This window comes from Oncorhynchus kisutch, linkage group LG2, assembly GCF_002021735.2.
Source record: "Oncorhynchus kisutch isolate 150728-3 linkage group LG2, Okis_V2, whole genome shotgun sequence".
Taxonomy (NCBI): domain Eukaryota; kingdom Metazoa; phylum Chordata; class Actinopteri; order Salmoniformes; family Salmonidae; genus Oncorhynchus; species Oncorhynchus kisutch.
Window position 1 is genome coordinate 27899219 of NC_034175.2, and position 15651 is coordinate 27914869.

At 44.5% G+C, this 15651-nt stretch overlaps 1 protein-coding gene across 4 annotated transcripts in view; it reads left to right on the forward strand.

Moving 5' to 3' along the window:
* dop1a (DOP1 leucine zipper like protein A) overlaps positions 1–15651 on the forward strand; it is a 37297-nt gene that overhangs the window by 1094 nt on the left and 20552 nt on the right. For 2 of the 4 annotated variants that reach the window (XR_004203448.1, XM_031792371.1), the window contains exons 2-17: positions 377–572; positions 779–960; positions 1369–1539; positions 1737–1926; positions 2311–2409; positions 2708–2807; positions 6572–6681; positions 7458–7572; positions 7894–8014; positions 8104–8223; positions 8500–8605; positions 9056–9085; positions 12039–12260; positions 13984–14479; positions 14731–15014; positions 15358–15510. Coding sequence is in view for 3 of the 4 variants with exons in the window: in XM_031792371.1 (XP_031648231.1) it covers positions 435–572; positions 779–960; positions 1369–1539; positions 1737–1926; positions 2311–2409; positions 2708–2807; positions 6572–6681; positions 7458–7572; positions 7894–8014; positions 8104–8223; positions 8500–8605; positions 9056–9085; positions 12039–12260; positions 13984–14479; positions 14731–15014; positions 15358–15510 (2637 nt within the window). In the remaining variant the exon portion in view is untranslated. The remainder of the gene's footprint in view (positions 1–376; positions 573–778; positions 961–1368; positions 1540–1736; positions 1927–2310; positions 2410–2707; positions 2808–6571; positions 6682–7457; positions 7573–7893; positions 8015–8103; positions 8224–8499; positions 8606–9055; positions 9086–12038; positions 12261–13983; positions 14480–14730; positions 15015–15357; positions 15511–15651) is intronic. The other 2 variants (XM_031792375.1, XM_031792379.1) reach the window with 2 other exon arrangements.

A 15651-nucleotide genomic window follows, 5' to 3' on the forward strand; every position in this document is an offset into this window, starting at 1 on the left:
AAGCACATCTATCTACCTCTCCCATCCCCAAGGCATCTGTTTCACTAAGACATGTCTGGAGGAAGACACCAATGATTTAGCACTATCTTCACATACCAACATTAAACTTATCAAATTATTGTAATCTGTCAGACTTTGCTCCTAATTAACATTTGTCATTTGTACATGACTGGTCAATAAACAGCTCCATCTGTGCACCATCATCAACCCATCTGCTTCTCTGTAACTCTCATTCTGACAGATTGACTGGTGCTGGCCTGCACATTAAGGACACATGTAGTTTGAGGCTAATGCTTCCATACGTAAAGTTCTGATTAATCCACTCACTATGACTCAGAGTAACAATACCCCCCCCCCCCTTCCCCATTCACTCCAGGTGTGATGTGTGTATGTGAGCCTGGTGTTGGCAAGTAGCTGAATAACCACCCAGGAGGATGAATGCAGAGGAAGTGGAGCTGCTCAGTGACTCCAAGTACAGGAATTATGTGGCGGCGGTGGACAAGGCCCTCAAGAACTTTGAGTACTCCAGCGAATGGGCAGACCTCATCTCTGCACTGGGCAAACTCAACAAGGTAACGACCACAAACATTTACCTTTTTGGATATTTCACATATGTACATTTTGGTTTGGAATGGATACACAATGACCACATCCGCAATTAAAACCGGATCTGCATAGTCTCTAATGCACTAAATGCATATATTTTTACCGCCAGCTATTGTGGAATGATGTAGATTGATCTGGTACCCCACGTCTGATGTTTGAATCTGTTTCTCAGGTATTGCAAAGCAATGCTAAGTACCAGGTGGTGCCCAAGAAGCTGACGATAGGCAAGCGTCTGGCTCAATGCCTCCACCCAGCTCTGCCCAGCGGGGTGCATCGCAAGGCCCTGGAGACCTACGAGATCATCTTCAAGATCATAGGGCCCAAGAGGCTGGCCAAAGACCTCTTCCTCTACAGGTACTGACTAGGCTACAGGATGTCAACACTTGTTTAGGACAGTAGTAGTAGTAGAGAAGTACAGTAGCTTTATTGTAACTGGCGAACATGTCATAAACTGAATGTGAACTAGTAAAGTAAGTAAATAAGCCTTGTCCAAGCCAGAATGGTCCATAGGGCAGGAGGCTGTTTCTCCTGTTTCTATAGCGTGAGGCAGCTTGATGTACAAGTACACCCTCTGAACAGAACGCTAGTCTATCACAGGGCCTTACCCTTAATCCATCTCCTTTGAACTAGTAAGAGAATAAAATTAATGCATGTGGATTTTGTTCAATAGTTATTTTTCTTCAGTTGACCTATCAACCCTATAATTTTCCCTTTACTCTATTACCCCACCGCCTAAAACCTCTACCCTGCTTTCTGTTTCAGCTCTGGGCTGTTCCCTCTACTCTCCAATGCTGCTATGTCTGTGAAGCCGGTGCTGCTGGGCCTGTATGAGACCTACTACCTGCCCCTGGGAAAGACCCTCAAACCTGGCCTGCAGGGGCTGCTGACTGGGGTACTACCAGGCCTGGAGGAGGGCTCTGAATACTATGATAGGTAAGAGATGGAGGGCTGGAGAAAGAGAAATGGATGTCATTGAATGAAGTGAATTGCTAATTACGAGAGAAAAAATACAAATATATATATTCAGTCAGAATCAACCTTAGTAACAATTCAATCATCTGGGATTCAATTGTCTTGTCAATGTATGCAACCCAAATGAATTGATTTCAATTCGATGCAATCCTCTCCAGGACCAACACATTGCTGGAGAAGGTGGCTGTGGCGGTGGAGCAGTCGGCCTTTTACAGCGCCCTCTGGGGCAGCATCCTGACCAGCCCCGCCGTGCGTCTGCCCGGGGTCACCTTTGTTCTGCTACACCTAAACCGCAAACTCTCCATGGAGGACCAGCTCTACGTCATGGGCAGTGACATCGAGCTCATGGTACACAAAAAGAAGAATCGTTTTCAGAGACCCTTATCTTTTTCCTTTATCCCAACCCCCCCAAGACACACACACGCAAGTAGAGCTTGAAGTGCCTGTGTTTGGGGAACATTTAGAAATCATTAGTAGTGTATTCATGATGCAGACTGAGAAATGAAGTCACGTGAACTTACTTGTATTGAGTAGGGCCAATAGTTTATCCTAATAAAAAGAAAAACATGAAAAAACTTCAGGCCCACATTTTTTCCTGAAGAACAAGCAGAAAATGCAATAGGAGTCAACCAAGTCTGGTGGTTCTGAAATTCTACATATTCACTCATTTATTTGCTAGATAGATGTAAATGGGGCTTGATTTAACCCTGTGTGTTGTGTCGCTCCCTGCAGGTGGAGGCAGTCAGCATATCGGTGCAGGACTCCAGTGTTCTGGTCCAGAGGAGCACCCTGGACCTGATCCTCTTCTGCTTCCCATTTCACATGAGTCAGGTAAGGACAGATATGCTCAACTGTCAGCATTGCTCAGCACACAAGACCGCAGTCACAGCACTTTTGGGAACTGGCCATTCTTGATGATGAGGCTATCTGACATCTAGTTAGAGGGAGAGAGAGCATGCAGTGACTCAGAGGATGCTTGTTTGGCCGTTCACCTCTCTATTCAATCATCGAAGCACAATGTGCCTCAGAGCCCAAACAGCCCAAATTACGGCATCCTTTCTTCTAAGTCAGAACTCATCTGAAATCTCCTATTATTTCCTTATTTTTGTTGTGTGTGTTGCTGTTCCAGGCCACCCGTCCAGACATGATTCGGATCCTCTCTGCAGCGCTGCACGTGGTTCTGAGGAGGGACATGTCACTCAACCGTAGACTATACGCCTGGCTGCTGGGTAAAAGACACATTCATGCACATGCAAGGGTTTCCGTTAGCCGGTAATAGCCGGCTGTTGGCAGACAAATTTTTTTGATAATCCGATGAATAAAATTTACACCGGCCAATTGTCCAGGAGAAGAAGAAGAACAAATCACATAGTGAAATAATGCTTTTTAGCCTATTCATTGATGGAAATACCAGTCTATGTAAATACATTTCACTGGTCGTGCTTATCGGTCTATAAGTTAATTTACATAATTTAGTGGAATTAAATTGGCGCATGTTCAGTATATTTGTTAGTTGTCACATTCGTACAGCATATAGACACCGAGCCTTTCAGTGGAGAATCTGTCAGACAGTGCGATAGCTGCTGCTACATCATCTCAAACAGCAAAGGCATAGACAGTGGAAGGCAGGCTTCATCAGTGTGTCACACCAATTTGCAATGCGTTGTCAAGTTGGCTGGATGTCGTTTGGCTGGTGGACCATTCTTGATACTCACAGGAAACTGTTGAGTGTGAAAAACCCAGCATCGTTGCAGTCCTTGACACAAACCGGTACACCTGGCACCTACCATCATACCCTGTTCAAAGGCACTTCAGTCTTTTGTCTTGCCCATTCACCCTCTGAATGGCACACATACACAATCTGTGTCTCAAGGCTTAACAATCCTTATTTAAACTGTCTCCTCCCCTTCATCTACACTGATTGAAGTGGATTTAACAAGTGACAAAAATAAGGAATCATAGCCTTCACCTGGATTCACCTTGTTAGTCTGTCACGGAAAGAGCAGGTATTTTCAACTTTCTTTCGTTGTCCAGTAGCCAAAGGCTCAATCCTAGTCATATTAGCAACCCATGCTACAGGCTGCATATTAGATCTCCTCTCTCCCTGTCACATGAAACCACTAGAATGTGCGTTGAGCTTTCGACCACTGTGTTTTCCCACTAATTGCATAATGTAACGAACATTCACGCCTAACCTGCTGCCTTGTGTACATTGCTGCGCTTATAATGTGAAGAAATAATAGTTGATCAACATTTTAAGCTCAACGTTCTGATCTGTTGCATCGGAATCTTTGCTTTTTAACTTATTTATTTTTTAAATGTAGCCTAGGTCTACTGGTTGAATGAATTTAGGCTCTATCGTCCCACAACAGTCCCAGCGTCTGTTGGGAATAGGTTATTTCTTTCTCGCACAGAACGACAACATGACCAATAGAATAGGTCAACTTTTCTACTATGGAGGGGATAGTAGATTGACATAGGCTAGTGATTTGGCTGTTTGTCACTCGCTCGCCTTGTTGGCTGAGGAAAAGTAAATATGGACAGTTATTCTAACATTTGGTAAGAACGTTGTTGCATCCTCGTCTTGCATGTTCTTTTTTATTTTTTTAAATGTATTTATTTCACCTTTAATTTAACCAGGTAGGCCAGTTGAGAACAAGTTCTCATTTACAACTGCGACCTGGCCAAGATAAAGCAAAGCAGTGCGACAAAAACAGTTACACAAACAAACGTACGTCAATAACACATTAGAAAAATCTGTACAGTGTGGGAGGTAGGCAATAGAAGAGTAGGGAGGTAGGCAATAAATAGGCCCTAGATGTGAAAATAATGACAATTTAGCATTAATACTGGAGTGATAGATGTGCAGATGATGATGTGCAAGTAATAATATGGGGATGAGGTAGTTGGGTGTGCTATTTACAGATTAGCTGTGTAGAGGTACAGTGATCGGTAAGCTGCTCTGACAGCTGATCCTTAAAGTTAGAGAGGGAGATGTAAGACTCCAGCTACAGTGATTTTTGAAATTCGTTCCAGTCATTTGCAGCAGAGAGCCTAGTGGTTAGAGTGTTGGACTAGTAACAGAAAGGTTGCAAGTTCAAATCCCCGAGCTGACAAGGTACAAATCTGTGGTTCTGCCCCTGAACATGCAGTTAACCCACTGTTCCTAGGCAGTCATTGAAAATAAGAATTTGTTCTTAACTGACTTGCCTAGTTAAATAAAGGTTTAAAAAAAATATAACTATAACTAATTAAACTCTACCCTGTTTTACAATATCTGATTAATAATGTTAATTCATAAGGAAGATATTATGTAGCATGAACAAGGAGTAATTAAATATAATAAACACCATTCCAACTTAGTTGGAGAGGTATGTGTGGTGTGTTTGAAGTAAGCAAAGGAGATCATTAACCTATGTCTGAACCCACTCAGCTATAACTCTGTGGCTGTTAAATAAGACAGCGAGAGCCTCTCCAGGTTTTCCGTATCTGGAACTGTCTGCTAAGTAATGGTAGATAATGGTGAGACTTCAGAAGTTAATCTTGATATAGTGTGTGTGTCAGGATTGTGGGTTGGAATAAACTTTTGAACCTGCTTTGTCTTGGTCGAGAGGAGGAGATTCATTCTGTAACCAATGACGTCATATTTTGTATATAAACTGTTGTTCTTGGTTCTATGGCAGCGCGCTCCGAGAATAAATACTATTATCTAATTTTGATAAGACTGGTCCCTGTCTATTTTATGCAAATAAGAATCTTACAAATTCTTAGAAACAGACAGTGATTTTAATTAATGAACACATATAGGAATTATGAAATTCCGTTGACACATAGTGGGGAAGGTACGGTGGTATTCGAAATGGTCGGTGATCTGTTTATTAACTTGGATTTTTAGAAAGGCAGGGCAGGAAAGATATAGGTCTATAACAGTTTGGGTCTAGAGTGTCTCCCCCTTTAGAGGTTTCCAATCTTTGGGGATCTCAGACGATACGAAAGAGAGGTTGAATAGGCTAGTAATAGCAACAATTTCGGCAGATAATTTTAGAAAGAGAGGGTCCAGATTGTCTAGCCCAGCTGATTTGTAGGGAGTTGCTGCAGGGGGTGCTGAGATGTTGGCCAGGGTAGGGGTAGCCAGGTGGAAAGCATGGCCAGCCGTGGAAAAATGCTTATTGCAGTTATCGATTATCTTAGATTTATCGGTGGTGACAGTGTTTCCTATCCTCAGTGCAGTGGGCAGCTGGGAGGAGGAGCTCTTATTCTCCTTGGACTTTACAGTGTCCCAAAATCTTTTGGAATTAGTGCTACAGGAAGCAAATTTCCGTTTGAAAAAGCTAGCCTTAGCTTTCCTAACTGACTGAGTATATTGGTTCCTGACCTCCCTGAAAAGTTGCATATCGCGGGGGCTATTCGATGCTAAAAGGATGTTTTTGTGCTGGTCAAGGGCAGTCAAGTCTAGGGTGAATATGAAATACCATAATCTAAATGTGATTTATGTCATTCTGATCACCGTGGGTGGAAGCCCTAATCAGGTCACGCACCCAATGCATATTGGTCCAGTATATTTCCGGTAAATTAAAGTGCTGCCGGTCAAAAGTCCGGCGCCACATTTTCATAATGGGAACCCTGGTACACATGCACAAACAAGCACATGCACACATACATACCACTGCATGCGTTCTGTACAACTTCGTATAGTTGAGCTGTTGGACTTTACCTGTTGGAATGATCATCTGGCCATATATGTCTTGTGCAGTAACATGTCTTGTTGTCATATATCCCAGTGCTTATTTCCCTACTTTGTTTTGTCTTATTTGCATCTTACTCGCTGTGGATTTTAAAAAATGCTGGTAAGTGTCTACTTGGCTGAGCAGGGCTCATGTTTTTACACTCAGAAAAGCTTGATTGTTTGCTGAATGACTGGTAACTCAATCTCACCCCACCCTCTTCTCCCTTGTCTTTCGTCATCTTGTGTGTGTGTGTACTGTACTCCTAGGCTTTGACAACAATGGTGTGAGGACAGGCCCTCGCAGCTCTCGACAGAGCAACCCTGAGGACCACGCTACCCACTATTTCAATACCTACTCCAAAGACATGCTGGTTCAGGTACGCCTTGAACGCACACAAACCCACCCACCTACACACTCACACACAGTTATTTGCATAAATTATTATTTTCAAAGACCTCAAAGTTTGAGTGGGTCTTCTGAAAGGGAACAAGATAAATGCCTTACATTTTTCAGCAGGTGAAATTCAGACCCCTACTGCTCCCCCTCTGTGCCCCCTTTCAATCTCTAAATCTCTCACCCTTAGGGGTTTGCCTGTAATGTCTCTAGCCCCCTACTTCCACACCCCTCCTAATCCCAGGGGCCTTCCCTTTGAAGCTCTCCCAAACTCTGCTCCATGCCTGGGCCACGATCACACACTCACACACTATTCCCCCTTGTAATGCAGTGTCACGCTCCAACAGCATTGGCCCTTATGACGGCGGGGGCCTACATGTGATGTGTCCTGTTACTCCAGGGGTTGGGACAGACAGACCAGGGCTTTAATTTGTTCATCTGCCATCTGCTTATGGACACTTGTTGGGTCTCCCCCCGCTGGGAAATGGGGCTACTGCAGGGGACCGCCTGTTCCGTGGGCCCCATCCGCTTCCGTGTTAGACGAGGCGTGTGAAACACACACACACACTGAAGGGCAAAAAGAAGACTTGCTGTGGAAAATGTCCTCTGGCCCTAACCCAAAATTTTTATCTCAACCAGAAACTAGATCGCTAACCAGCTGAGTCCATGTTCTGCAGTCTTGTCTCGGGAGTTGCTTTGGTCGTTCCATTTTTTTTTTGAATGCGGTTTGATCCAGAAGTTTTGACCGTGTGTGTGCAGGCAATGGTGGGGATCCTGCAAGGGAAGGCCCGAGGCGGGGAGGAGGAGAGCGTCCTGATGCATGACCTCAAGCCTTTCCGCATTCTCATCAGCCTGCTGGACAAACCTGAACTCGGTACGGTATCTTACTACATCAGATCAATGCAGCGCATATCATTCATGTCACTGTTACACACTGAATAGAACACACACAACATTTTGGTCATAGTGACCCACATATCACTACTGGGCTGTGTTCAGTAGGGAACATCATAGCAAAACATTTCACAGCGGACAACTAAAATTAGCACTTATTGGACAAATCCAGGTAGTCACTCCCCGTTTCAGTCCATTTCCTTCCATTTGGTGCCTAATGACCCTCTTTCCCTGTGACTGTCCCAGATACATTTGTAAATGGACATGATCAGTGACTGATTTGTAATCCTGTGTGTTCCAGGACCAGCCATCCTGGAGGACGTTCTGATCGAGGTGTTCAGGACATTACACACACAGTGCCGAGCAGAGCTGGACCTGCAGAACCACCACCCGTTCAGCAAGGACCATGCTCATCTTAGCAGGTGTGTGTGTGTGTGTGTGTGTAAAAAAAAAAAAGCCAAAGCTTTAATAACCATTGTAAGCTAAGGGTGGCATTGATCGTTTCCCTCAGCAAACTGCGAGAGAACAAGAAAACTGCAGAGCTTATCAAAACGGCCAATCTCCTCTTCAACTCTTTTGAGCCATACTACATGTGGGACTACATCGCTCGCTGGTTGGAGGACTGCTGCAGGTCTGTGTGCATGTGCTGCTCCATGTGTGTATGCTGACATGGTAAGATTGCGAGATAGAACCCTAGTCGGTGTCCATTAGGCCACACCGTAGCAAAATGTTTCGCAACAGACAATACATTTAAGCATTTCTTATTGGACAAGTTCTCCCCTGTTTTTTAAATTATTTATTTATTTATATATATTTTTTTATACACGGGATGAACACCATCCTGTTTTGTGTTTGTAAATGGGAGAGCTGAGTTTGACGTAAATGGGTCACTCTGTCCATCTTGCAGGAAGGCAGAAAATGGACCAGGGAACGCTGGGAGCACGGATTCCTCAGGGCTCTCATTGGTGGAGTTCTGTCAGCTGGTGGACTTCCTACTGGACATTGTGTCCTTGGTGAGACACACACACTTCTCACCCTGCCTTCCTTTCTCACTCATACTATAGTCTCTCAAAACAGAACAACAGCCATTGAAATATCAGCACTCATACAATAGAATATTTACTAATTATAGGTCTGTTTCTGAATATGAGTGCTCATGGCAATCCCTTATTGTGTGTGTGTGTGCGTGCGTGCAATCCATTAACAGGTTGTAGACCTGCCTGTCTTCTGTGTAATTGCATCTTCTAGTAGAGAGAATGCTTCTCTTCATTTCCATTCAGACTAGGTTGGAAAGCCCCTGACACCTGTACTACTGTGCGTGTCTGATTGCTTGCGGCCGTGCGCAGGTGTGCGTGCGTGCAGATGTTTCTGTGCGTGGGTATGTTCTGCACACAAAGTGTCCTCTGGCCTATGCTCTGCTTGCTCCTGTCTGTTCAATCTATCTGCTCTCTCTCTCCTTGAAGCCTACTAGAAGCATGAGGGTAATCTGCCAGGTAAAGTACGACTCTCTCCTGCTTCTTCACCCTTCATCCCGCCTGCCTGGTTTACTATGGCTTGGATAACATTTTAGCAACGTCCCAGCAACATTCCTAAAGCCAAATTTGAATTTCTGTTATTTTTCTTGTTTTGAGTATGGTTATTGTACTCCAGAGTGAGTGAAATAGGCCTGCATTATTGGGAATATGGTGGAATTTCTACCTAGACCAATAGAATTGGGATTTTTTTGTGGGAATATACTATATATATATTCATAGTTTGGTGGGGGATGTTGTGAAAATGAAATTTCAGCCTGGTGTGTCATTGTCCTGCATGCACAGAATAATATGCTCCCATTGCTCACATATTTTAAGTAGCCTATGGCTTTTTTTAACATTTCACACGTGTTTATTCTTCATTTGCCCATTGTTCTTTTTTCTTTTAGCATTACTTTTGTTAAAGTCATTTGTAAAGAAAATGCCCATTACAATATTCAAGGAAAAGGTACAATGTAAGATGACAATGATTTGAGGAAGCCTGCTCATGATTAAATATTTTAGTGGGGGTTGTATTTTTCAAAGGGTCTAACCTCGTAAACTTTGACGGCCTCTGATGGCTTTTACTAAAACAACGTGTAATATTGTGTACCACCCTCATAAAATACAATGCTTTCAGAAAGTATTCCCACCCCTTGACTTTTTACAATTTATTTTTATTTTTACAAAGTGAGATAAAAAAATTATTTAGTTGTAATTTTTTGTCAACTGTCAACACAAAATACTCATGTCAAAGCCTAATATATATATTTTTAAACGAATATAAAACAATAATACATCTTGATTAGATTCCCTGAGTCAATACTTCGGCAGCGTCTAGCTGTGAGTCTTTCTGGGTAAGTCTCCAAGAGCTTTGCACACCTGGATTGTACAATATTTGCACCTTTATTCTTAAAAAAATTCTTCAAGCTCTGTCAACTTGGTTGGTGATCATTGCTAGACTGCCATTTTCAAGTCTTTCCATAGATCTTCTAGCAGATTTAAGTCAAAACTGTAACTAGGCCTCTCAGGAACATTCAATGTTATCTTGGTCAGCAACTCCAGTGTAGATTTGGCCTTGTGTTTTAGGTTATCATCCTGCTGAAAGGTGAATTTGTCTTCCAGTGTCTGTTGGAAAGCATACTGAACCAGGTTTTCCTCAAGGATTTTGCCTGTGCCTGGCTTCTGCTCATTTTTATCCCCCAAAAAACTCACTAGTCCATAACATGATGCAGCCGCTACCATACTTGGAAGTATGAAGAGTGGTACTCGCTGATGGGTTTTGTTGGATTTGGCCCAACATAACGCTTTGTATTCAGGACAAAAAGTTAATTTCTTTGCCACAATTCATGCGGTATTACAAGTCCCTTATTTAAAACAGGATGCATGCTTTGGAATATTTATGTTTTGTACAAGCTTTAGTATTTTGGATTTATGTTAGTGTTAGAGCCGCACTCAGTTATCTCCTATCACAGCCATTAAACTCTAACTGTTTTGAAATCACCATTGGGCATTGGCAACTGATTGGCAACTGGGCATTGGCAACTGATTGGCAACTGAGTGTAAAATGAGTAACTGACACCATTCTCAAAGTAATATTCGAATGTCAACTTTTTTATTTTCTGGGCAAACAATTGGAAAGCCTCCCTGGTCTTTGTGGTTGAATCTGTGCATGAAATTCACTGCTGGACTGAGGGACCTTAGATAATTGTATGATAATTGTACAGAGCTGGGGGTAGTCATTTAAAAAGCATGTTAAACACTTATTGCACACAGTGAGTCCAGTCAACTTATGTGACTTGTTAAGCTTATTTTTACGCCTACATTTATTTACGCTTGTCATAACAAGTAGGTTGAATACTTATTGACTCAAGATATTTCAGCTTTTTGTTTTTAACCAATTTGTAAACATTTCTAAAAGCAGACTGCACCAGGCTTTCCTCTTGGATTTTGCCGGTGCTTACCCATATTCCATTTATTTGTATTAACAAAAAGACCTCCCTCGTCCTAGCCAGTGACAGTCTCAATGCAGGCTGTAACACAACATGTGGGAAAGGGGTGTGAATACCTTCTGAAGGCGCTATACATTTTCAGTTTCAAAACTTTTAAGTCCTAAAAGCACCTGCTTAGTACTGTTAGAAAGGTAAGAACGGTTGGATTCTTGTAAAGAGAAACAGCGTGACGACTACAGAGCCCGAGATGCAGCAGGCAAACAACAACAACAAAGAAAGAAAGAAATGTACCAGTTTTTTGCCTTTCCTCCATTCTTTGTCTTGATGGAAGGATATACAATGCCTTCAGAAAGTATTTATACCTCTTGACTTATTCCACATGTTGTTTACAGCTTGAATTCAAAATGGATCAAATAGATTTTTTTCTCTCACCCATTTACACACAATACCCCATAATGACAAAGTGAAAACATGTTCATAGAATGTGTTGCAAATTTATTGAAAATTAAAAACAAAAATGTATATCATTGACATAAGTATTCAGACACTTGAGTTTTTTTTTTTTTTTCATTCTGTTATACAACTGACTAGGTGTCCCCCTTTCACTCATTGGACGTGGTACTGGGGTCCAAAACAACCACAGATTAGAGAAATAATGTGTAGACTTATTTTAAAGAATCGAGAGGCTAACCACAGCGTTGTGCCGATAACTAATAATAATAAACATCTAATATAGATTCGGAATTGGATTTTAATTACATCAATCTCCAACAAGAGCTTTCTCAGACACACTTGATGCTGCCTATTTATTTTATTACGTTTATTTGACAGGGACTATTTACAACTTTTAAATACAAATCAAGTAATGTGATGCATTGTACCAAATGAATCTAGACATCTAATTTCCATCTCCAGTCACCAGGCGAGTGGCGACTCCCCTATTCTCCAGAGCCCTCTCACCCTCCTCTTCCTCCTCCCTTCAGGAGACCTACATAGAGATCCAGACGGAGCACCTTCCCCAGCTGCTGCTGCGCATGTTGTCTGCCCTGACCTCTCACCTCCCGGCCCTGGGCCTTGGGGAGCTCACCCACTGCCTGCGCCTCTGCTCCAAGATCCTCAGCAAGGTGCAGCCCCCCTTGGTGTCCCCCCTGTCCCTGCCCACGGGCCCCCTCGCCTCCACAGCCTCTGCTAAGGAGGAGAAACTGGTAAGAAGTACTGAGATGGTGCCCCAGCCCGGGACACCTATACGAGTTAGATTAACCTTGGTTGTTACAGCCAGAGCATATTTTATAGCTTTTGTTTTTATTTGTGAGTTTTTTTTATTTTTTATCATTGTATGCATATGTAGAATGTATGTAAAATAGATGCTTAGATTTATGATGAATCAATATTTTCTGCAGACATTTCCCAGGTAATAAGGATAATCTTTTGGCTACCTTTTCATGACATAACCAACTGTCTATCCTGATTTACGCTTTTAACCCAGTTCCATTGGATACCGTAAAGCTTTTGGTGGTGATGAATGAGCTTCAATCATGACCTCTGCCAAGTCGGAAAGCATCCTGTTGTCATCCTAGTTCTTCCCTGCCTTAACACAGTTTGCTTTTAGCGTATTGACTCTGAGCGTTTGGTTGATCATAAAAGAAAACGGTTCCTTTTTTATCTCTGAACAGTATGTGAAATCCATGCGAAGGTTAAATCGTTTTTGCCTTTTGTCTTTGTCCAGCGGAGATGAAATGGAGCCAAATTACGTTCAAAAGCAAACATACTTCCCCCTACACACCCACGTTCATTGATTCTCACTTTGAAAATTAAAACTTTGTCCATCTTTCAGTTCCAAGCTGATGACTGACTACCTTTGATAGTACACGAATGTCACTTCTTTCACTTCCTGACAAATAAAATCATCAGAGCAGGGCTCCTCAGTTTGGTCTGCTTCCCTCGCCCTCAAAAACATAAACAACCATCCAAGGCCCTCATGGTGTCCCCTGGTCCCTGAGCTGGCCCCCACCCTTCTACCCCTTCAATTTGGCTGGGTGGTCCCCGCTCCAGGGCTGGAGGGTAGCTGGAGAACTGTCCCTCCCTCTCTCCCCAGACAGAGGTGTTAGAAGCTGGGATCAGTCTACTTTCTCCGCCCCCCTGTCTGTTACCTGGCGGTCTGGTAGTGTTTCAGTGCTCAGTAAGGCTTGACTAAAAGCTGACAGAATCCTAGGCTGGAGGTAGAGGCCTGGGAGAGGTGCAGGGGAGGGGAGCACATAGAGACACACACAAGTGGTAACTAACAAACAGCTGAGCCTCTCTTTCTCTCCGAGGAGGATCAGCCTACCCGATGGTTTCCCCTTGGGTCTGTCTGCTCCGTTGGTGTGGAAGGCTTCCTTCCCTCCCTTCCGCTCTATCCCCCCCTCCTCTCTCCCTTCCTCCTGTTCTCCAGCTATCCTCCTGGGGACATTTACAGGACGTAGTTTGCCATCTGAGTCCTGGCGCCAGAATGTGTAGCCTCAGCCTGCTGCACTGCATGCTGAGAATGCCCTGGGGCTTTCTTGTGGCATGGCAGTCTGTCGATCTGTCCTAAGCTAGCTGGCATGATGCAGGGAGGGAGCCTTATGTAGGGTGTAGTAGAGGAGTCCATTCAGTTTGGGGCATCAGCTGTGCACTTCCCTGTCTGCTGTGGGTGCCCAAGGTGGAGGGGGGGGGGGGGTCTGTCAGTGAGTGCCTACAAATCTTCTCCCTCCTAGTCTCCTGAGAGACCTGCACTCTTATCTTGACCTGATGCACTTTGGTCCCCCCTGGCCATCCTAAAACAGGGGTACTGTTTTCGGTTTCCAGATTTTTTAACATGGACGCCTTTTTTGTTTCCACTCCTGATATGTATTGTTACTGTCTGTGTTTGACCTCTTCTCCTTTCTTCTTCTTGCTCTCTCTCCCCAGCCCCTGCCCGCTACTCTGGAGCTCCCCACTGGCGAGGTGTTTGAGACAGGGGAGAACCCCAACAGCAGTCGCTCCTCAGAGAGTGGCTTCACAGACTTTGTCCAGTACCAGGCCTCTGAGGAACCAGCACCCACTCAGCCTTCCCTCAAGACGGGCTGCAGCAGCTCCCTCCCAGCCTCCCAGAACAAGCCACAGGACAAGCCTGTCATGCAGTGCTGCCTGGAGCACTTCCAGCACTTCCTCTCCCGCCTGGTCACCCTTTACATCACCCCGGGGATGGTAGAGGGAGCTGGGGGCGTGAGGAGCGATGTGGTGCGAGCGGAACCAGAGGGCGGTGCCCAGCACAACGGCCGTGACGTGGTTGAGGTCCCGGGGCAAAGGGAGTGTCTGGCGGCTTTTACTGCTGCCTGCCAGCTCTTCCTGGAGTGCTCCAGCTTCCCCGTCTACATCGCCGAGGGCAACCTCAAGTCAACGCCTCCGCCTAAGGAGCAGACTGGTAAGACAGACGGACAGTCTGACCACGTTTTAGTTACAATACCGGCTCTGTGCAGATTAACAGATTTTCACTATGGCTGGAGAAGCGGTTAACTACATTCCAGTTTGATATGATAATCCCATACCCTTCTCCATATGTTAAGCATATAATCTCTCTTTGTGTTAGATGAGCACATCTGGACTACAGCTATTTACTGTTGTATGTCTTCTCCCCTTTTCTCAATACAGTATAATTTCTATTCTCTCCTGCAGACAGCGAGCAGATGTGTCCTGCCGTGTGGCTGCAGACCCTGATGGACGCCTGCTGCCTGGCCAGTGACTTCAGCGTCCAGGCCGTGGCCATCTCCCTGGTCATGGACCTGGTGGGCCTCACCCAGTCTGTCGCCATGGTCACCGCCGAGGGCAGCATCGCCGGCGGCAATCCCGACTCCACCCAGCCCATGAGCCCCAGCCAGGGCCGCGTTGCTGTGGTGATCAGGCCACCACTCACGCAGGGAATCCTGAAGTACATCGCAGAGAAGACGGACTTCTTCAAGGTAAGTCACAGGGAGGAAATTTGTGGCTTATTTGCATCTGATATGGTTGAGATGCTTAGAGGTGGTTCAGTACAGAGGACACAGAATGTAGCTCAGCATGATAAGTGGAAGAAACTTTCTCTTTGTCATTGCTCACCATGGTAAATGGCCAGAATTTATGTTTAAATCTGTTTTTCAACATGATAAATGGTAGAAACGTATGTTGATAAGTACATTTTTCAACATGATAAATGGTAATAAACCTATCCTAAGAAATCTCTCCGTTGCTCACCATGACACATCTTGGAAGCTTTAGGTCTCTCTCTAACACGACCTCCCTCCTCCTTCCCCCTCACCTCTCCAGAGTGTGGCCCTTATCCTGTGGGGACAGTTGGGGGAGGGAGTTCCTCAGCACCACCAGCGCAGCGTGGAGCTCTTCTACCAGCTCCACAACCTGGTGCCCTCCTCCAGCACCTGTGAGGACGTCATCAGCCAGCAGCTCATGCACAGAGACAAGGTTGGTCTGCCCAGTACATGTGCAGTCAGACACATAGGAACACACACAGCTTCACGGTATGCTTGTAAGAGTCCTGTATGCCTGAAGGAATATGCTCCGACACACACGCGTTCCACACACGTCATCTAAGACTTCTGTGTG